The sequence below is a fragment of the Euleptes europaea genome, chromosome 3 (genome assembly GCF_029931775.1).
Source record: "Euleptes europaea isolate rEulEur1 chromosome 3, rEulEur1.hap1, whole genome shotgun sequence".
Classification (NCBI taxonomy): domain Eukaryota; kingdom Metazoa; phylum Chordata; class Lepidosauria; order Squamata; family Sphaerodactylidae; genus Euleptes; species Euleptes europaea.
This window is the reverse complement of record NC_079314.1, coordinates 25774092-25795378: the sequence shown is the minus strand read 5'-3', so window position 1 is coordinate 25795378 and position 21287 is coordinate 25774092. Positions and strand designations below refer to the sequence as shown.

Genomic DNA, 21287 nt, shown 5'->3' with positions numbered 1-21287 from the left:
TGCAGGCCATTTTTTAAAAATACCGCTGGCTCAACGCATTTGTTTGTGCGGGGCTTCAGTGGAAGATCTCCCCCATTATGTCCTGTCCTTTATACTCTGAGCCCTGGAATAAGTTTCTGGCAAACATTCTTTCAGCGTCACAATTGTCATCTGATTCTGACAGATTAATCTATTTGTTGTCAGATAAGGATCCGTATATTTCCAAAAGAATGGCACTGTATGGCCTGGCAGCCAAGAAAACCAGGGCAAAGCAAACCATGAAAGGTGGCAAAGCAAATTTTGTATTCTTTTAATGATTCCGGTTTTGTATATTTTAACCTGTTACTATACTGTTTTAGATTGTAATGGCCTATGGCTTATACAGTAAACTTGACTTTACTCATATGGCATCCATGTTCATGGTTTGGTGTTTGCTTCAGCAGTGGCTTCCACGGGTATCCTCAGCAGGAAGCTAAAAAATTCTTTTTCGCTTACCCTTTAATGTTAATTTCATGGCAAAAATTGCTAAAAATCTAGGACACTCGTTGAAAAAGAAAAGGCCCAGCCCAGCTGAGTTTAACACCAGTCTCTTGGGTGCACCCATGCCCAGATGTAAAGTTGCAGGCTGATTGACATCTCGGTGTCTGAATTAGTGTAGTGGCTTATAAATCCGACAGTCCCTTGTCCAAACCTTGTTTCTGGCAAGAGTTCATTGTTGGTGGTCTTTAGAGATAAGCCACTCCCTCTGCCATAACATCTGGATGAGAACAATGAAATAGCTTATACAAGTTGAAGTGTTTTGAATGGCATTGAAGCACTAAATGGTTATGGTGGCAGAGGAGGGGGAAGTTCCTTGTATGGATGCAGCATTTACTGCAGTCTGTAATTTTGATTTAAGACAGTGGTCTTGTTTCAGATTGAACAGGAAAAATTGGCTTCTATGAAGAAACAAGACGAAGACAAAGATAAGAGAGACAAGGAAGATAAAGAAAACAGGGAAAAAAGGGACCGGTCCAGAAGCCCTAGAAGGTAGATATCTAATTGCTGGCAGTGGGCATTGTCACGCTTAAGTTCTGGCTATGTTTGAAGTCATTGAAACAACACTAATGAAGGGGTTGGAAATGCCTTCCTATGAGAAATAACAAGAGTGTGGGGCTTTTTGGTTTAGAAAAAAAAATGATGATTGACGGGAGGCTTTAAAAAGGTTAATGCATGGGGTGCAGAAAGCAGGCAGGGAGAACTTTTTCTGTCTTCCATAATATTAGAACTAGGAGGCAACCAGTTGATGGCCAGTAGATGCAGGAGGGAAAAAAATGAAATACTATGAAAGCTTTGTTAACCAGCATTCACGACAAAGTGGAGTTGCCAGTTAAAAAAGATTTACTGAACTAGTAGCCTAGTGACTCAGCCTCCAGTTAACTGAACTTTCCAGGTAAATCGGTGCCAGTAGCTTTTACTGTACCACTTTACTCAGTGAATAATTACATCATGGAATTTGCTGCCAGTGGATGTATAGATGGCTTTAAAGGGGTGTGTGAGTGGGGGTGGGGGGAGAGGGTGTACGCTGATTCATGGAGGAGAGGCCCATCAGCAGCTACTAGCTGTGATGACGAAAGAGGATCTCCAGAAGCACTCTACCTCTGAATACCAGTTCTCTAGGGGATGACACCAAGGAAAGATCTTAGCAACTATGCCTTGTTTATTGGCTCTGTGTGAAGTAGATGCTCCCCTGGTCTGATCCAGCAGGGCTGCTCTTACAATGTTTTTCCCCCCAAGATATTTTATTTTTTAAGAAAAAAAACCACATACATACATTTACAATCACACAGATTCTATTCCTTTGGGGAATAGATTTCTTCTTACATCTAATACCTCTTATAAAATAATTTCAGTGTTATACAATATACTTAATAAATCCTGTATTTATATAACCTAATCATTATCTATATTATCTAACCTAATCATTATCGCTCTTACATTGTTATATAGACCTTTTTGGCAGTGCAATTTATTGTAGACTTGAGGTGCCCTTGGCAAATGTGTCCTGGAGTACTCGGGAAATGTCTAATATCCTAATCACTAAAACATAGCTTCACTAAGTTTTGCATTGAAAGTGAGCTGTAGAAGTCCGTTTTACCTTTCTGAGGCAGCAGAAACATCGCTGGGAGGAAATAATGGAAATGCTTAGTTTGAAAAGCACGTCTGTTTGGAATCCTTTTTTTAAAAAAATCAAAATTGATTATGTGTAGACGCAAATCAAGATCTCCTTCCCCTCGAAGGCGCTCCTCCCCTGTGAGGAAAGAGAGGAAACGCAGCCATTCCCACTCCCCCCACCATAAAACGAAGAGTCGTAGTGTTACTCCTGCACCAGAAAAGAAAGAAGAGACTCCTGAGCCCGAGCCTTCAATCAAAGTAAAAGAAACATTGATCCAGGAGGCGACATCTACTAGGTATTCTTCTTTACTCTTGCTTTTTATCTGTCTTTCATACCACCGTTATTCTGAAATTCAATTTTCTAGTGTGTGGAGTCATTTTTTATCATAGTATGACTGGTCTCTTACTTTTGGGGCTTCACAAAATGTTGTTGGATGTTGTAGGGTTAATGCATGGTGGTATAGTACTGGGAGGGGCTGCTGCTTGGTGGTAGAGCAGCTGTTTGGAGTGCAGAAGATCCCAGGTTCAATCCTGGCACCTTCAGTTTAAATCAGGGGTGGGGAACCTTTTTTCTGCCAAGGGCCATTTGCATATTTATAACATCGTTCGGGGGCCATACCGGGCGTAGATCTCCTGGTGGTGGTGGGGGGAGAAGCTAGGGTTGCCAGGTCCTCTTCACCACTGGCGGGAGGATATGGGGGTGGAGCCTGAGGAGGAAGACTGCATAGCCATAGAGCCCATTGGCCAAAGTGGCCATTTTCTCCAGGGGAACTGATCTCTATTGACTGGAGATCAGTTGTAATAGCAGGAGATCTCCAGCCACCACCTGGAGGTTGGCAGCCCTAGGGGAGGCTATGCAGAGAAGGCTTGGAGGGTGCCTCTGCTTCCCCAGGTCTTCCCCCTCCTCCCAGGTGGGAGGGCAGCCAGCGGTGGGCCCGGGCAACTGAGGTGCCAGGGGGGCGCAGCTTGCAGCCTGCGATCGATCTGCAGGGAAGGAAAGAAGAAAAGAAAGGAAAGAAGGGAAGAAAGAACGAAAGAAAGAAGCAAGGAAGGAAAGGACAGAAGGAAGGAAGCAGGGAAAGAAAAGGGAAGGAGAGAAAAATAGAGAAAGAGGGGGAGAAAGAGACAGAAAAAGAGAAAGAATAGGAGAGAGTGACAGAAAAAGGAAGAAAAGAGAGAAAAGCCTCTACACACACACACAGAGGCGGCTCCATGAGACCAGGCTTCAGCCTTCCCCCCTCCCCCCCTCCCCAAAAATCCTCCACCTGATCGGCTCCCACGTGCATGCTCTGCTGCCGGGGGCGGCTGGCTTTTTCCTCTTCTTCCCCCCTCCCTCAGCTGCGAGAGAGGTTTAAACTGTTGACAGTCGACGAGAGGGGGTTTAAAGGGGCCACCGCATTCCTGCACTCTGCGGCTTCAGGGAAGGCCATGCTGCGCTGTGTTTCTGGCAGGTCCCTGGAGCTCATGGGGGCCACCGAAAATGGCCTCGGGGGCCGTAAATGGCCTGCGGGCCTGACGTTCCCCATCCCTGGTTTAAATGAACAGGCTGTAGGAGATGTGGAAGAACCTGGAGTGGTGCCAGAATAGACAGCACTGACCTTAATGGATCAGTGGCTTGGCTTGGTGTAAGGCTACTTCACTGATTGGTTCAAGCCATCTGTTTCACATAGTCTTGCCCAATTTCATCCCTTATAACAAGCCCCATCACTTTTGTCCGTGCAGGTCCCATGATCCTGTTGTAGTTTTCAACACACATAAGGTTAAAAAGAGTGAATATTGACAAAGTTCTGCATTGGATTAAATCTCTCTGATATTAACTTTGTGGTTAAACGGGAGGACAGCATCCGCGAGATCAGATTGCTTATAGAAAAAGAAAGCCAGGGAAGTATTTGATAAGACTCAGCTGTTAATCTCAGTTGGTTTTGCTGACACAGTAGTCTGGACAAGGAGCCAGCCTTTGAGATAGCAATGTTTACATTACAAGTAGAGAGACAGAAAACCTAGTAGGGGAAGTATGCTTTTAAAATCAGGTGTGTGTGTGTGTGGGGGATAATTCTCAGTCTTTGTGGTTTTCTAAGCATCTTTCTTGCTTTTTAAGTGCAAATATGTGCATTTGAATAATGATTGTTTATATTTGTGGTTAGCTAGTTCATTAACCTTATCATATTGCAACTTTGAAGAAGTTTGAATGTTGAGAACTTATTCTGAGATTGCATATAATCTTTTTCTTATGCCATCTATTCATGTTGCAAAAGACCACGGTTAAGGATAAATGTTTGTGGGGAAGAAAATTCTGTCAGATTTATATGTTTTGTGTCTTGATGTCTGAGAATACTTCAATAACAATATCTTACTGTTCTCATAACAATTGTACTCTGAAAAGCTATAAAAAGGGGATTGAGATTGTAAGGGGTTGAAGATTCTTAAAAAGAGGCTGTCTGTGGGAGTCTTTCTATATGGCATGCTGCAGGTAATGGGGTATGTAACTTCATATTTTTAATTACTGTATTCAGATCTGTATAATCTGTCATTTCTCATGTAATTTAGTTTTCATATACTCTATTGTGTTTTATACTTTTACATTAGTAATTTTGAAGCATTAACAATAAACAGAATTCTAGCACAATTCAAAGTTGTATCTTTACCTGAGGTGGCAACAGTTACCAAGATAGTGTATCTTTTAGTGAGATACAACTTCTAAAATCGTTGCCACTAAGCACGGTAAATGATCTGTTTCAATCCCCAATCGAACCCTTGCGGTGGTCAAGGGGGACCCCTCCTCTCTTTTTCAGCAGCGGGAAACCTCGTTGGATCAAACCCCATCCCCCACCCCCGTGTTCATATTTGTGTATTTGCACTGTTTGTTGCAGTTTTTGTGACAACAGTCACAAAACAATTAATCATTTTGGTTCCCATACAAAATTGGCTTGTGGGAAAATGTATCCCTTTTAATGTAGCATCTGTCTAGCTTGCTTAATTCAGTACTAGAATTAATTACTTAATACACATTGTATTTACTTAATACACATTGTAGATTAGCAGACAGTTTTTCGCACGACATTGGAGAACTTTGAAAACATTGGGTTGAAAAGGGAAGTCAAATAGCATTAGAGGATTTCTTCAGCTATCGTCGTCCAGTCGGCAGCTGGTCCAAGGGTTTATGCATGCAAACATCGCTATGAGTTCTTGCGTAAGATACAGGATGGAATTGAGCGACAGTGTATCTGTCAAGTTGTGCTTATGTCAGCCTTGTAGGAATTATTTTTGTTCTTAACCGAGTTGTAAATCATAAAATCGTTAAATTTCGATTTCCACAGTGATATATTGAAAGTACCTAAAATTGAGCCTGTGCCAGATACTAAGGAAATATCTCCAGAAAGAGTTTCAAAGAAGGAAAAAGAGAAAGAAAAGGACAAGAATCGTCAAAGGTCTCCATCTCGATCCAAGTCAAGGTCAAAATCTCGCTCACGCTCTCAGTCTCATACAAGACCAAGAAGGCGTCACAGATCACGATCCAGGTTAGAGAGTCTTAAAAAACTATTTTTCTTTTCTTTGAGCATATGCCATCTTCCTTAGTCACCTTGTGCTCTGATATGAAAACATGTGTGAAGCCGAATAAAAACAACATTCCCTTGAAGATGTTTGTTTTTCTCCATTGGTGTTATAATCCGTTAGTTACGCCTTCTTCCTCCAGCGATCCCATTGTAATGCCTGGGCTCGGTAAGGAACTGTATCTTGCTTTCTGTCTATGTGGTCTGGAGTAGAGATGATCCAAGTAACAAAGACAGCACACTGGCTATATAACGGAAATTAATCTTAGTGTGTTGAATAACACCAAGTAAATGACAACAAAAATACAGCTGGACTAACTCCAAGAATAAGCAAATGTACAATTAACAAAGCAGAAACCAAATTCAGGGATCCAGGTCTTCCACAACATACAATTTTCTCTTCTTAAACAATCCAATTCAATTAAGGACAATGTTCCAATGGCAGGTCAATCACAGGTAAAATTGGATCACTGGTAAGAATCAAGATCAGATGGAGATTCCGAATATAATTTCATCCGTTTACGCAGCACGCTTCATCAGTCAGTGATTGTCCAATTTCTTTACTCTTAAAGCTTTAAAGTATTGCCGTAGGCATAAATAAACATCTGGAGTAGAGATGGTCATAGAGCAGTCTGGGATCATCACACCAAACTCAAAATGTGGCCGCATCTTAATTACTTCTGTCGCAGTAGCTCATAGTTTAGTGTTGTCTGCCCCACAAATATGGAATCTTTTTCTCTGGCAACTTCTCTTAAGTCTCAACCTGAGTAACTTTTAAAGTCAGAAAGTTATTTCAGTGTTCATTGATTGTATTTACAGGTCTTATTCGCCAAGGAGACGGCCCAGCCCAAGACGGCGCCCCTCTCCTCGGAGAAGATCCCCACCCAGACGTATTCCACCTCCACCTAGGCACAGAAGGAGTAGATCTCCCGTGAGGCGGTAAGGATCCCTAATTCAGGAGCAAGAGTCACCAGCATTTAAAGTGTGCAGCAATATTTGAAGATGCAAATGTACACGTTTGGGCTCGTAAGATGCTTGGGGGGAGGAAGAGAGGAAGAAACAGACTTTGTAAGCTTGCATAAACCATTGCTACTTTTCATGACGGTTTGATTGCGGAATGACACAAAAACCTAATGGGGAGGGTTGGGGCGAGATAAGTCAGGTATCTTCCTGTCGCCCAGCAGTTCACACCCATTTTGTAATTTGGTAACAAACATGGATTAACTGATGTGTATGTGAAGGCTTCATTTCTACAAATAGCTTACACTGAAGGACAAGAAATAAACATCATGGAAAAATTACTGTTGTGCCATTCCAAGAGTTAAAAGGAAATCTCACCTTTTTATCTTGAAAGGCCCTGAACATGGTGGTCAGGTGTTCAGTCGTGACAAAAATGTTCAGCTCTGTTAAACATAATAATTTGTGAATCTTCCTCTCAAAGTCAGTTATTGGATTTGCTGTAGCTGACTTGCCAGCTAATGTGCAAAACCAAAATGTTTTGGATTTGTGGGGAAAAGGTGATTTTGTTTTGACTTGGAATGTCTTAAATTCCTTCCAAGAACCAGTTTTGTATCATCTTGTGTTAAGGTGCTCTTACAATTTTTTACGAATATTTTCTTAGAATTAGGCAGGCTAGGTTTCTAATATCACTGCCACAGCTTCCCGTTCTCAGGAAACCTTTTTCACATTAACTTGCCTACCTCAGAATGATCATGCAGTGATGAGAATTGTGGAATGTGTACTGGAGAATACAGTTCATGCAGGCCCTGTGAAGCCTTGTCTCTGTGAATGGGGATTGCCCTCTGTTGTTGATCTTTTTGGTGAGGTACTGCTGGTAGCTTCCAGAGAGTGCCAGGACTCCCTGGAATTCAGCTTGTAAACCATTTCCCTAATTAACATGGGCCCAGTTTCCTGATCATAGGATGCCGTTTGATGTTACTGAAATGTATATACACACTGGATTGGGAGCTGAATATTGGCAAGAGTTGTAGCTAGATGTAGCTGAGGCGTTCTTGGTCTTGTTTTTAATTAAGGTTGTGCTTAAAGTTTAATACAAGGATAGTGATAACGACTAGCTCAGGGCCTTCTTTGTTGTAAGGTTTGCACAAAATCTGCAGTGGGGTACATAATGGCAACAGAACTGCCCACAGTTGAGCCACACAATAACTGATACAATCTGTCTAATTTTAACTTGTTTTAGTGCTGATTTGTATTTTTATTTATGAAAAGGGGTATGTGTGAGTTATCTCCAGATTAAGTTAATTCCTTCAGATAAGGAACCCTTTAATAAACCAGAGGCTTTTGAAATCCACTTATTGAGGCCCTTGGAGAAGACTTTTTGGGCCATTCTGCTCCTCTAAATACTGAAAACCTCTTCCATATCACAAACACTTGTTGAGGAAATACAAAATTGCTTGTGTTTTGTAGGTTTAAAATGAAGGCAGACTAAAATAACTTGCTGAACTTGTGGGGGGGTGATCTTAAATTGGTTCCTAAAGTACAGTGGTTAGGAGCCAGTTATCTTTGTGATAATACAGGCCAATGTGAACTCCTTATGGTATCTAACTGCTTAGTCAGCGCGTACTTAACGACACCTTGAATTTTGCAGGAGGAGAAGATCGTCAGCATCTCTGTCAGGAAGCAGTTCCTCCTCTTCCTCTTCACGTTCCCGGTCTCCACCGAAAAAACCACCCAAGAGGGTTGTCTCCAGCCCTCCTCGTAAAACCCGTAGACTGTCTCCTTCTGCAAGTCCTCCTAGGCGAAGGCACCGGCCATCCCCGCCTCCGAGTCCGCCCCCAAAGCCACGCAGATCTCCAACCCCTCAGCCGTCAAATCGTGTGAGAAAGTCCCGAAGCTCAGCTTCTCCCAGTAGAACCTCAGGTGAAGTCAAATAAACTTTTCTTCAGGTTTCTTTGACAGCTGAATGCTTCTTTTGTGTAGATCTTGCTGTCTTGTGCCTGGAGCCATCGCAAAAGTCCTGCCTGTCCAGAGCGGAGAGGACGAAGACATTTTCGCACTAAATACTTAATTTCAAAGTGATTGTTCCACAATTATAAGCTTTCTCGTGCTGCAGATTATCTGGATGTGATGAGTATCCATTAGAAACAATCCAAGGCCTTTTAATTTATTTAAAGTGTTTTTGCTTTGTTTTTTTCCCTAACATTCCTATTTGCTTGCAGCATACTGACACTATCACAATAAAATATTTAAACTAATAATTAAGAAGTCAGATGACAACTGTTTAAATCCCAGGATATCCAACAACAGCTAAAATTTTGCAGACCAAGAAACTATTAGCAACAGCCTAAACATTTAATTTGGCCACAGTCAAAACTGAAGCATAATAAACAGCTCTGTCAAAAGCAAATGAGGATCTGTTCCACTAGCAGAGGAACTTCCACTAGTATAAGGAACCTTCCACGAAAAGAAAGTGTCCTCCTTAGCAGAATGGATTGATGGGATCCAATCCCAGGTCTTCCCTTGCAGCTTAAGCACAGATAGAGGTGAATCTTGATGGGGAGAGAATGCCCTAAGCTATCTTCATCCACTTCACTTCAGAGTGTAGAGGTGTTCCACCTTTGAGCACGGTCTCTCTAGAACAGGGTTCTGCAGGAAGTGCTTGTCTTTCTGATACCCTGGGCTCATATTGGGCCTAAAGCTCAAAACTAACATTTTTGAACTGCGTACTTGAAGCAGTAGACGCTGATCTGGAGAACTGGGCTTGATCCCCCACTCCCCCACATGAGCAGCAGAGGCTAATCTGGTGAATTGGATTTGTTTCCCCACTCCTCCACAAAAAGCCAGCTGGGTGACCTTGGGCTAGTCACTGCTCTGTTAAAGTTCTCTCAGCCCCACCTACCTAACAGGGTGTCCGTTGTGGGGAGGGGAAGGGAAGGTGATTGTGAGCCGGTTTGAGTCTCCCTTAAGTGGTAGAGAAAGTCGGCATATAAAAACCAACTCTTCTTCCTCTTCGTACTTGAAACCTCACTTTAAATCTCTTAACTGCTTCAGCCATGTAAATGCTGAAAAGCATGGGGAACAAAATAGAGCCCTGTGGAACTCCACCATAGGATTGCTGGGGGATGGGGCAGAACCAAAGTGCCAGCCTCTTCAGGAACCCACCCTTTGCTCTATAGTTGATGGCATCAAAAGCTGCGGACAGATCCACGTGAATCATATGAGGGTTGTGAAGACTTGTGGCGCGCTGCATGGACTACCGCGGTGATGCGAGTTGCAGTCAGACTTTCCTCGGCTGTTCCTTACGATTCTGTTATGTTCTTTTTCAGCACCCAAACATAAAAGTATTGAAAAAAGGGAATCTCCCTCTCCAGCACCGAAGACTAGAAAAGTAGAACTGTCAGAATCGGGTAAGATTTTTTTTGAACTTTTAAGAAAAGAAAAAGAAACTTGCACACTTTTAACAGTGAAACCTTGTTGGTATTTTTGAGATTCTGCAACTGGGTTAGCAGGGCTTTGATGCGCATGGGTTAGGGGCCTTCTTCATATCCCTCATAGGGATGTGTAATGTGTAAGAAGTAAATAGTGGCTATGTGAAGATGCATCATTAGCTCACTCTGTGAACATGGGCTACATTCTGTATTACTGATGAGGAATCGGCTCTGAATGTAGTCTTTCAATGTTATTTCAATTTGCATGCTTTTCAGAAGATGACAAGGGTGGCAAAATGGCAGCTGCAGACTCTGTGCAACAAAGACGCCAATACAGACGGCAGAACCAGCAGTCTTCATCGGGTACAGTATTTTCTGCCTTTACAGCCAGGCCCTACTCATGCAGGCCTGCTTGGAATTTTTCGTTCCATTTGGCAGGGCTGAGTTCCAAGCAGACATCCTTAAGATTGCAGTCTTGATGGTCTTTAATAAAAAACACAGACCGCTGTTATACTAACATGAGTTGTTTTTAAATAATGTCTGATCTAGACCTGTAGTTAAGTCAGGTTTCCTTTATGGGCCACGCCAGTAGGATTTCTATCTGGTATTCATTCCCAAAACATGCTTTCTGGAATTGTTTGCAGACTTAATAGAAACTTAAATGGCTTGACTTATTGGCGTTCTGCTCAGGAACGAGGGAGGAATAGCACAACTGTTCAAGATAGAGAGTGCTTTTTTTGGGAAGAAAAACTAAAGACGGATTGTCTCAGAGATTGGTCCCCTCTGCAGGAATCTGGAGAGGGAGGCAGATGCAAACTTGGGGCTAAGATTTTTTAAGAGACCTCATGCTGGGGGGTGGGGCACAAATACTCAGGCTGGATAAAAACCCTGAGAATTGTTCTGCTGGTGGCAGCAGGAGAAGTGGAGGAAGAGGAGCCTTGTTGGGGTCTGGTGGCTGGTGACCCAGGTCGGCTGAATAACTTCCTCGTTCTGCTGTGGTGGAGAAACAGGTGCTGGTGAGGCCCATCTCGCTAAATTGGGACAGAATTCATTGTCTACGTAGTGTATCTGTGAGGAAGATAGTTGATCTTGAAGCTATCCTTACTGTTCATGATTTGGAGACATACTTCAAGTCTAGTAGCATCTGTGAATATAAGCCGCACTGCCCTAGAGACCTATGGATGGTTTGTTGGTGGGTTGCGTTCTTTGTTGTACAGTATTTAGTTATTGGCATTTTGGAAGTTGTACAGCCTATTCCGTCTGACTTGATAGTGTTGAGTCTTAGGGCAAGTTTTTTCCCCGTAAGAATTTTGTTTCCTTGTGGATCTATTTTTGGGCACACATGGCTCTTATCCCGTTCTTTCCTCCTCTTAATTTGCTTATGCATGACCAGAGGGAAAAACTAAGCTTCTGTTTGTCATATAATCTGTTCACTTGCGAAGTGCTGCACTGTGGAACCACCTAATCACAGCACAAATTACACATATTGTTAGAAATGGCTTCCTTTCACCGGTACCCATGCATTGTTTGTGTGTACAACAGTTTGCCAAGCTTTTCTTAGAACCCAGCCACCTGATCTAATACGGTTCAAGCCTGGTCTTGTGTCTTGGTGAGGATGATAATTTTGCGTGCTGCTGTTACCATATGAAAAGAGCAACAATGGGCAGGCTGGTTTTTTATTGAGATCTCAGGATATCACGGATGCTGACTTTTAATGGAAGGAAGTTCCTATGTGAATTGAACAAGAACTCAGGTGGCTGCGTGAAAGTAATTTAATGATATGTGGTGCAGTGTGGTCGACATGATCTTGCACCATAAAATCTCTCCCTTTCGTGCATGTTGAAACGTTAAGGGGACCAAAAAAAAAAACCTTTCTACTCCCGTCCAGAAAGAAAGTGTGTCTCAAACGCTGCTATCAAACTGTTTGATGTCTGCTATCAAACTGTTAAATCAGGCACAGAAAGACAATTGTGTGCACTCACCCGTATGTTTTCAGTTTGACTTTGGAAGCATATGACAAAGTTGGCGAAACTCCCTATTCGCCCTCCTCTTGCGCCCCAGTGGCTTGCAGAAAGTCTTTGAAAGACAAACACAACTTAACACCAAAATAGCTGCTTCATAAATATCTTTTTTTAAAAAGATTACTACTACAAAGAACTGAGCATCATGTTTTTACTGCTTTTTAACTTCCGCCTTCCATTTTGTTCCAGACTCTGGCTCATCATCTTCCTCTGAAGAGGAACGGCCGAAAAAGTCAAACGTAAAGAATGGTGAAGTGGGTAGGCGCCGGCGGCACTCTCATTCCCGCAGCCCATCTCCCTCTCCACGAAACTGGCAGAAAGACTCTTCCCCTCGGTAACTTCCTTTCCTTTTGCATGCGTAGGGTGTCACTTGCTAGTAACCATAAAGTTACCTGTAACCGTGCCATCGTTGCTGAACTCCCTTACTGCATAGATTGGAAATAAAAGTGAAGAGAGTATCTGCCTGCTGCAAATTGAGAACATGTTACACTATCTCTGTCCACCAAGTTTCCACTGTTTCTGTCCATTCTCTTAGCGTTATCTGCTGATTTTAGTCATTAGGGTTCATAGAGGGAGGTTTTTCTCGAGCCAGCATGAAGGGATTACCCAGTTACTGAAAACTGTTAACTTGGTGACTTTCTGCCTATTTAATTCATCCTGCCAAAGTAACCCTTTGGGATGTTTGACTTCTTGTTTTCTTTTTCTTCACCTGCTGTCAGGATGCAGATGGGAAAGAGGTGGCAATCGCCAATTGTTAAAAGGTTAGTTAGCAAGTGAACCTGCTAATTAGGACAAGTTCCTAAAAGGCTCTGGAAAGTGTACACTGGTCACTAATTCAGTCACAACCATCCCTTTGTTTGCAATAAAGAGGGATGTACTGGGGGGCGGACTGAGGAGAAGAGTGGCTCTTAATCCCTCTCCCAAATCAGTGTCTGTCCACTGTTCTGTCTGCCAGAAGAGAGAGAGAAAATAGGATGATTGGATAAGCAGGTACAGCCCATTATATTACACCTGTTTTCCAAATACACATGGAACTGAAATTGGAAAGGGTTCTGATTCCTGAAGCTAAGCCAGCTGCCTATATGAAAGTCATAAATAGTTATCTTGAGATCATAAAATGGGCTGCCATTTTTAGGCACTAAATGTTTAGGTGCTATGAGTAATCTGGAAAAATCCGTAAAGCAATGTGAACTCTATACAATGTGAACTCTATACATTAAATACATTTTCACAAAATTAGTTGTGTACCTTTTGTGCAAAGTCATAACAGTGTAGCATAATGCTGTCACTAATGCATCCTGTTTCAGGCATCTTAAGTGGGTTTTTTTTTCTGGGTCACTGAAGTTCTTTACAACAATGCAAGATCTATGTAGGGTGTTGGAATCTTTCCCAGCATCCACAGTTTTTAGGTAAAGCTTAGTGCCAATCAGAGGATCTTGGCTGGGGGAAGATGCCGAAAGCTCACATATTTAGTGGATAACTAAAACTGTTGAGTAGTTATGAAAAGCTCATCATGAACTAAAATGCATGCTAAAATGACATAAATAGCTGTAAAAGAGTCAGCTCTGAACCAGGTGGTAGCAGCAGCAGTCTGTATTGAGGTGTCCCAGAAGCCTTGATTTGGTGCCTAAGAGCAAGCCTCTGTTCAGAGGGCGTTCCATCATTTCTTTGCCCCCCTGTATTCCAGCCAGTGGGGTCATGGAGCAGTGCCTCCTGAGGAAGATGGTAATGAGCAAATAGATTTACTTGGGCAAAGGGTGTCTTAAAACGTATCCGGGCCCCAGGCTGGTTAGGCCTCTAAAGAGTAAAACTAGCACTTCAAATTAATCCTGTAAACCTGGTTGGCAGCTGTTGAATGTTTAGGTTCCTAGTGGTTTTGCCTCAGTCGTTATTCTAGAAGCCATGTTCTGAACCAGTTGTCATTTCCCAAGCACTTTCTGGAGAGTGGACACTCTTCAAAAAAGAACCCCTTGTAGAGCTTGCTGTAGTAGTCTAGCCTTCGTTTTGCTAAATTGCTGTGAATTACTCTTCCATTTAAAATAAGTAAACTCGAGTTACTTGAAACTGAAGAGCATGAACATGTGGGTGGTCACAGGCAGGCTTCATCCTAGCAACTAAGGCTCAACTGCGCTGGAGCCCAGTTGCTCCCCCAGCAAGTCAGCTAATTGACCTCCCTGAACTCCAGCTGCTGATGTGTCCTTAGGTGCTGATGTTGTCAGGTTGCTCGGCCTTGGCATGTTTCTACACGCTGGGTTTGCCAGGCTGGCAAAAGGGTTCTGGTAACAAGCTGGTCTTGTTCGATTTTAGCGCAGTAAAAAAAAAAAGGCTCCAGGTTGTCTTTAGAGCACTCTCCTGCCCCATGACTATGGAAATGTAAGCCAGTTTTGAGATTTGCATACAGCCACGTTAGGACTGAAAAATAGACTTGAAGTTCAAAGTCTACCCAAGTCCTTGGCCAGGCTGACTTCAATCCAGTGCAGCTGTGGCCACTATTTAGATAGTTTTCTCAGTGTAATCGGTTGGGCTGTTTCCACAACTGCCAAGGAGAGCTGAGGCTTCCAGGTCTTGTTTCTTTTGAGTTTCTGTGCTGGTTAAAGAGTGGCATTCTCAGGACTGGTCCAGTGCAGCAGTTTTCCTTGAATGGTTCTGGAAACATGATGACTCTCTGGCCTGAGCTGCATTAGTCAGTGTGGTTGCTGTTGCTACATCTTCAAGTAGGCAGCGTGACATGGATCCGTTGCAAAACCCAAAGCTGCACGTTGCGAAAAAAATGGGGGGACAGAAAGGCCTGGTGGCTGGACGGCTGATCCTTGTGGCAGCAGTCAAGCAGCAGGGCCAAACATGCACACACTGTCATTAGCCCGCTTGTCCTTGCACACCTGTGCTTGACATGTTAATGTCAGCTAACAGAAGTTGGTTCCTTCATTTTCAAGCTTTCCTGGTATTCTGTGAGGGGATTCTTCCTTGGCCTAACCAGCCAGGCAAATAGCAGTTTGCCAGTGCATCCTAAAGGCTTGTTGGGAGCCATGCAGAACCATAACAGTGGCAGAGCCGTACCAACCCCATGAGACTGAGGTTGGGCATGGTGAGCGCTGTGAGGTTGCCTTGCTTAGCAATACCTTGAACCTGAAAGATGTGCAGATCTGCTGAGCTTGTTTTCCTCTGTTTAGTAGGAGGAGGCGAAGCCCCTCACCACCTCCGGCCAGAAGGCGGCGGTCTCCTTCTCCAGCCCAACCTCCGAGACGGCGCCGTTCACCTTCTTTACCACGCCGCAGGTAACAACTGTTGCTGTATTGTAGCCATAAGAATTCTCATCACTTAAACATCTTTAATCAGAAATGTAGTTAATGGGTGAAGGTTCTCTGGTACTTAGAACAGTTGGGTTGGATCAGTACATACAAAATTAGCAAATTCTGCTGATTGTGATGTGGATCCCCCTCCAGTTTCATTCCTTGGAGTCCCCTGTTCCTCAGGAGCATCAGTAGGCTGCAGTGGGACAGGGGAGGCAGGAAAGTTTCATTCAGCTGATGGAAAATTTAGTCTGGATCCAACCCATTGTGTGAGTAAGCACTGCATGGCCTTTCTAATCCCTTTACATCTGGTTCCTTCATTTTCAAGCTTCCCTAGTCATCTAAAATAAAATAATAAAATAACTTTGCCTCCCCCCATTTGTTTTGTGCATTCCCCCTTAAATAGTGTTTGGAAATGTCACCTCCAAAAATTTCCTTCCTGTATTTCTTAGGTCTCCATCACCACCTCCTCGCCGGCACTCTCCTACACCTAGGAGATACTCTCCTCCAATACAAAGAAGATACTCCCCTTCACCACCACCAAAGCGAAGAACAGCTTCTCCCCTGCCCAAGCGAAGAGCATCTCCTTCTCCACAGCCAAAGCTCAGAGTCTCTCACTCGCCGCCACCAAAACAAAGAAGCTCTCCACCTCCCAAGAGAAGGTCGCCATCCATATCTTCCAAGCGCAGGAAAGGATCCCCACCCAGCAGGTCTACCCGGGAAGCCCGCTCCCCGCTGCAGAACAAACGGCATTCTCCATCCCCACGGCCTAGGCCTTCCCATACCTCCGCAAGTCCCCCACCTCTACGCAGAGGACCTTCATCGTCACCACCACGGCGGCTGTCTCCCTCTCCAAGCACCAGGCCCATCAGGAGAGTGTCGAGGACCCCGGAGCCCAAGAAGTCAAAAAAGTAAGGTTCCCTTACTGGCTAAAGCTTCCTTTGGTTTTGAGAAGATAGGTGGGGTTAGTCCACCAAGGGAAGTTTGAGATAAAGGCGTATCCCAAGACAGTCTCAAGAATTTTTTTGTGAAAAAATAATATCTGATACTTACGATGAGGTATGATGACATTTTATTTATTTGTTTTATGTGGGAAATTTGCATGCTTCCTCTGCAGGCAGCTGCTCAAAGTGGCTTACAACTAATGAAACAAAACCCATTAACACACAAGCAGTAAAACAAAACCCAATACTGTTTAAACAAGCCAGGATATAACAGCAGTGTAAAATATGCGCTGAGCAGCCTAGAATGATAGCATAGAGCTTGTTGCTAACCTTTCCAAAAAGTAGTGTGTATATATTATTTTGTAATTTAAATTCTCCTTAAGACAGGCATCATGCAAACAATTTCCCCATCTTTCATGTTTGAGGCCCCTGCAGGCATAGTGGAAGCCAGCGTGACATAGTGGTTAAGAGTGGCAGACTCGAACCTGGTTCTCGCTCTGGGAGAGGAGGCCATCTTAAGTGTGGGTGTTTCCTCTTCCTCTTGTTCCGGGAGGCAGGACCTAAAAAATTTTTAACTGCCTATCTCTGGAGGGAACGCCCCCGCCCTTTTAAGTCTTGTTCCTGCCTCGCTCCGGGAGAGCAGTGTATTCACAGCTCTCTTACCAGAACAGAACTCTCCCAGCCCCACCTCCCTCACAAGGTGCCTGTTGTGGGAAGGGGAAGGTGATTTATACATAGCCTTTTATATGTAGGGATTAGCCTTTTATACATAGGATCAGTAAACCATGTGGAGTATTACAGCTGGTTAATTCTTGTTTGGAGGCTGTGCCTTCTAAGCTGGCTACGTTTTTCATGAAATGTCCCACTGTCTTTCGAAGGCCTTCCACACCAAGTCCGCATTCTGCAAGAAGGGGATCTTCATCCAGGTCTGCATCAGGATCACCCGAGCCACCCCCCAAGAAACATCAGCCCCCACCATCTCCTGCACGGTCTCAATCACCCTCTGCTCACTGGTCTCCGGCCCCTGCAAAGAAGGCTAAGAGTCCTACACCAAGTCCATCTCCTGTCAGGGTGCGTATCTTCTAAGGAAGGCTTAGAGTTTGCCTCTCAGATGTGTCCAAAGACACACAAACACTGGACAGTGCGTCGGCATGAGGTGTAAGTCGGCAGCTGACCCTCTCCCATGCTAATCTGACAGCTACTTTATTATAACTGGCTCCCTATTTTAATGTGGACCAGGCTTTGTTTCAAATGTGAACACCTTGCGTTTGACTTCTTGGCAGAGGTCTGGGTGGGGGGACAGGGCCAGTCTGCGCAATGGGTATTATGTGGGATGGGTTGTATCTTACCACTCAGAAGGGCCTCTTCCGCCCAGTGGTGAAAGCAGGGTGCAGCCTTCTTGTTTTTCTTGCCTTGGGTGTGTTCCCATGGCTTGCTCTCCCAAGTATTGTGTGTTGAACCAAGAGTTAAAACGAACTGCTTGACTTTGCAGAACTCTGATCAGGAAGGGAGTGGCAAGAAGAAGAAGAAAAAGAAGGATAAGAAGCATAAAAAGGATAAAAAGCACAAGAAGCACAAAAAGCATAAGAAGGAGAAAGCTGCGGCTGCAGCCGCTGCAGTTGCTGTGTTTACCACACCAGCACCAGAAGACCAAGAGAAAAATACAGAGCCCAAAAAGGTGAGGAGTTGGGAGACAGATGGAGCTGTTGATATGACACGCTATTAAGATGCCAAAAGATTCAAAAGCCGTTATAGTATCAGACGTGAAGCTTGCATCCTTCCTGTAGAGCAGTGGTTCCCAGAGTGGGCATTACCACCCCCTGGGGGGGCGGTGGGATTACCTAGGGGGGCACTAAGAGGCAAGGGGGCTCTAGAGGTGGGCCCCTTCAACTGTGTTATTGGATAGGGGGCACTGGGGTTGAGTTTGTGGAACCAAGGGGGCGGTGGCCCGAAAAGTTTGGGAACCACTGCTGCAAAGTTTAGGAACACCTTTGAATATTCCTTGCTGTGAACTCTGTGAACAGTTGTACTTTTTGCAATGTTTCTCCATCTTATCCACATAATCTTGCAAGCTCGGTTAGGCTGTAAGAGTGCATGACTGGCCCAAGGTCACCAGAGCAAGCTTCCGTGGCAGAGTAGGGGATTCGAACCTGGGTCTCCCAGATCCTAGCCCCACACGCTTTAACTACCACCCCACACTGGATACCAAGCTTCCTTTGAGTGTTTACTTTTCCCGTTAGAATTCCTGGCTAGGTACCGTTTAACTCTAGGAGTTTTGCTGTTTGTATTAGGCAAACTCTCTGACGGATGACTCCCGGGTTCACGTTCTGTGATGACAGAAGTAATTGCTGGCTTTCTGTTGTCTTCAGGAGACTGAGAGTGAACCAGAAGATAACCTTGATGATTTGGAAAAACACCTGCGCGAGAAAGCCCTGAGGTCGATGAGGAAGGCGCAGGCATCTCCACCCTCTTAGGCCGAAGTGGGAGTTTGATCTAATGTACATTTTGTTTGGTTTGTACTGAGACTTCAATTTCAAAATTGCTAAAATGTGTTTGAGCTTTAGATTTTAACATTGGTTGTAATAATTGCTTAGGTTGAAGTTCACCATGTTTAAAACAAACAAGAAGGGCATGGATCTTCATTACGAGAAGGCATTCACAGTGTACTAGTGACATCCTTTGACAGTTGGCATTTGTTTCACTATAATTTTTTTCATGCAGCGTTTCTCCCTCCTCTCCCACACAAGACCCCCCCTCAAATGTCCTCAACATTTGCAATTTGACTTCCTGCCACAGGCCATTTTGGCCTTGTATACAGAGGCAAGCCACTATTCGTGCATTTAAAAAACAAAAAGTACCCCTAGCAAGAACATTTGTGAATCCCCAGATTTAGTTTGGAGGAGATGGTACCTACTTAAGCCTGGATGCAGCGGGTTCATTCTAATGCAACAGGTTTATTTAGAACACTGGAATTTCATTTGTACCTTATTTCTCCTCCCCTCCCCCCCTTCCCTTTGGTAAAGGCAGTTCCCAGGATCAGCAGTCTCAGCAAAGTTTTGCATACAGTTTTGTTCTGTGAAATGTTGTTGTTGCCTCAATCATAGTTTTCTTTCTTCCCTCTCCTTGTCTTGTGGTCCTTCAGAAATAAGTGTGTAACTTTCAGAGCTGTGGTCTCTCAAAGTCGGAAGGACCTGAACTTTGGATATTGTCATGTTCTCACTGGGTTTTTTTTTTAAACTTAAAGCTATTATAAAGCTTGTGGATTAAACAAAATAAATTTCTAAATTTAACGGATGTCCGTGATTTATTAAGGTGACCGTAGTTATCAGTCTTCCCCCTTAATCTTCAATAAGCAGTCTGCTCTGTGTGCAGAAACTTGAACACATGAAGCTGCCTTACGCTGAATCAGACCCTCGGTCCATCAAAGTCAGTATTGTCTACTCAGACCGGCAGCGGCTCTCCAGGGTCTCAGGCAGGGGTCTTTCACATCACCTACTTGCCTAGTCCCTTTAACTGGAGATGCCGGGGATTGAACCTGGCACCTTCTCCATGCCAAGCAGATGCTCTACCAGTGAGCTATGGCCCTTCCCCAATAATAATAATAACGTGTTATTCCAGTCCTTTTAAATAAGATGAGAGTTTGGTTTGGGTCTCACACATTTTCTTCATCTCCTCAGCTCTTGCAGAGGCAGAACTCTGCTGCAAACTACCTTCCCCTGTTAAGTTCTTTTGACTTAAAGGGACGGCTCTTGTGTGAGAAGAAGCGCCCTCTAGTCCCTTAAAGCAATAAACTTGCCTCCATAGTGGAAAACTGCATTGCACGAGTGGAAGCAAGGCAGCAGGGTCCATGGGTCGGAGCCGGAGGTTCCATTCCACGAATGGCGGCGCCTTTCTCTTGTGGAGCCTGCCTCTTCCACCAGAGGAAGGCTCCACTGTTAGAGGAACCAGGACCTTTTGCAACCAGCCACAGTGTCTGAAAGTCATAAAGGAGAAGCAGGGAGCCATGCAGAGCGCAGGAGTTCTGCCTTGCCACTCGGGAGCCTTTTGCGGATACTGTCTCTAATCCAGAGCTCCGTAGGATTATGGTGCCCCTGCACAGCCAGACAAAAGAGAAGGGGCCTTCGCATATGCATCCTGTGGTAACCTCAGCATCCCTCTCCCCACTGGGAAAGCCATTACAAGTGCAGACGCACAGCAGAGAATCTTACCACCACAAGCCCTGTCAAGTATGTCTCCTTTTGGCATCAAAGGACGTCTTCCCTGTATTGAGTTCAAGCTCTGCTGTGCAGTCACCAGGTCTAGAAACTTGCCTCTTTTGCTCAAATCACCTGCGAGGTTGGGATGTTTGAAGCACTTTCCCCCTTCCCTGTCCTTTTTCACTGCATTGCCTGCTTCCTCTCTCTGGGTTCAGAATCGGAAACGGCTTCTTGAGCTTGGATTTCTACTTCTGCCATGCTGGACTTGAATCACTTGGGACACTGTGCGCAGTCACCCAACATCCCCACACTGACACGGCCATGTTTTCCTGGGTCTGCCAAACATGGAGCACTTCTAGTTCTTTGTGTCTTTACATATTCAACATGAGAAGGAAGAATGGAGTGTGGTGGAAGTGAACTCTCCTATACGATCTGTTATCTTGACAGCAGGGTTTCAGACTTGCCACTGCTGCACAATCATGTGGGACCTGATTGAGAAAATAATGGAATTGCCCTCTAATTGAGCATTAGCAAACAAGATAAACAGATATTTTTATTTACTTCATCTGTAGCCTACCATTATCCCTCAATGCGGATCCAAAGCAGCTTACATTAGGTTGAGTGTGACTGGCCCAAGGTCACCCAGAAAGCTTCCATGGCAGAGAATGGACTTGCAAAACCAAAACAGGGGAAGAGAATCTTTAACCCAGAAAAATCAGGTTAACCAGGAAGGTTGACAAAAAGCCTAATAATAGAATGAATAT

The 21287-nt window shown here is 44.2% G+C and overlaps 1 protein-coding gene across 3 annotated transcripts in view; it reads left to right on the top strand.

Moving 5' to 3' along the window:
- Nucleotides 1-19066, top strand: part of SRRM1 (serine and arginine repetitive matrix 1) — a 29428-nt gene extending 10362 nt beyond the window's left edge. For 2 of the 3 annotated variants that reach the window (XM_056845761.1, XM_056845764.1), the window contains 14 exons: nucleotides 896-1008; nucleotides 2229-2429; nucleotides 5451-5651; nucleotides 6504-6623; nucleotides 8293-8564; nucleotides 9971-10051; nucleotides 10349-10435; nucleotides 12283-12427; nucleotides 12813-12854; nucleotides 15264-15368; nucleotides 15836-16294; nucleotides 17206-17398; nucleotides 17820-18005; nucleotides 18697-19066. In XM_056845761.1, coding sequence (XP_056701739.1) covers nucleotides 896-1008; nucleotides 2229-2429; nucleotides 5451-5651; nucleotides 6504-6623; nucleotides 8293-8564; nucleotides 9971-10051; nucleotides 10349-10435; nucleotides 12283-12427; nucleotides 12813-12854; nucleotides 15264-15368; nucleotides 15836-16294; nucleotides 17206-17398; nucleotides 17820-18005; nucleotides 18697-18801 — 2310 coding nt within the window. In that variant the 3' untranslated portion in view covers nucleotides 18802-19066. The remainder of the gene's footprint in view (nucleotides 1-895; nucleotides 1009-2228; nucleotides 2430-5450; nucleotides 5652-6503; nucleotides 6624-8292; nucleotides 8565-9970; nucleotides 10052-10348; nucleotides 10436-12282; nucleotides 12428-12812; nucleotides 12855-15263; nucleotides 15369-15835; nucleotides 16295-17205; nucleotides 17399-17819; nucleotides 18006-18696) is intronic. The other variant, XM_056845762.1, reaches the window with a different exon arrangement.
- The last annotated feature ends 2221 nt before the right edge of the window (nucleotides 19067-21287 follow it).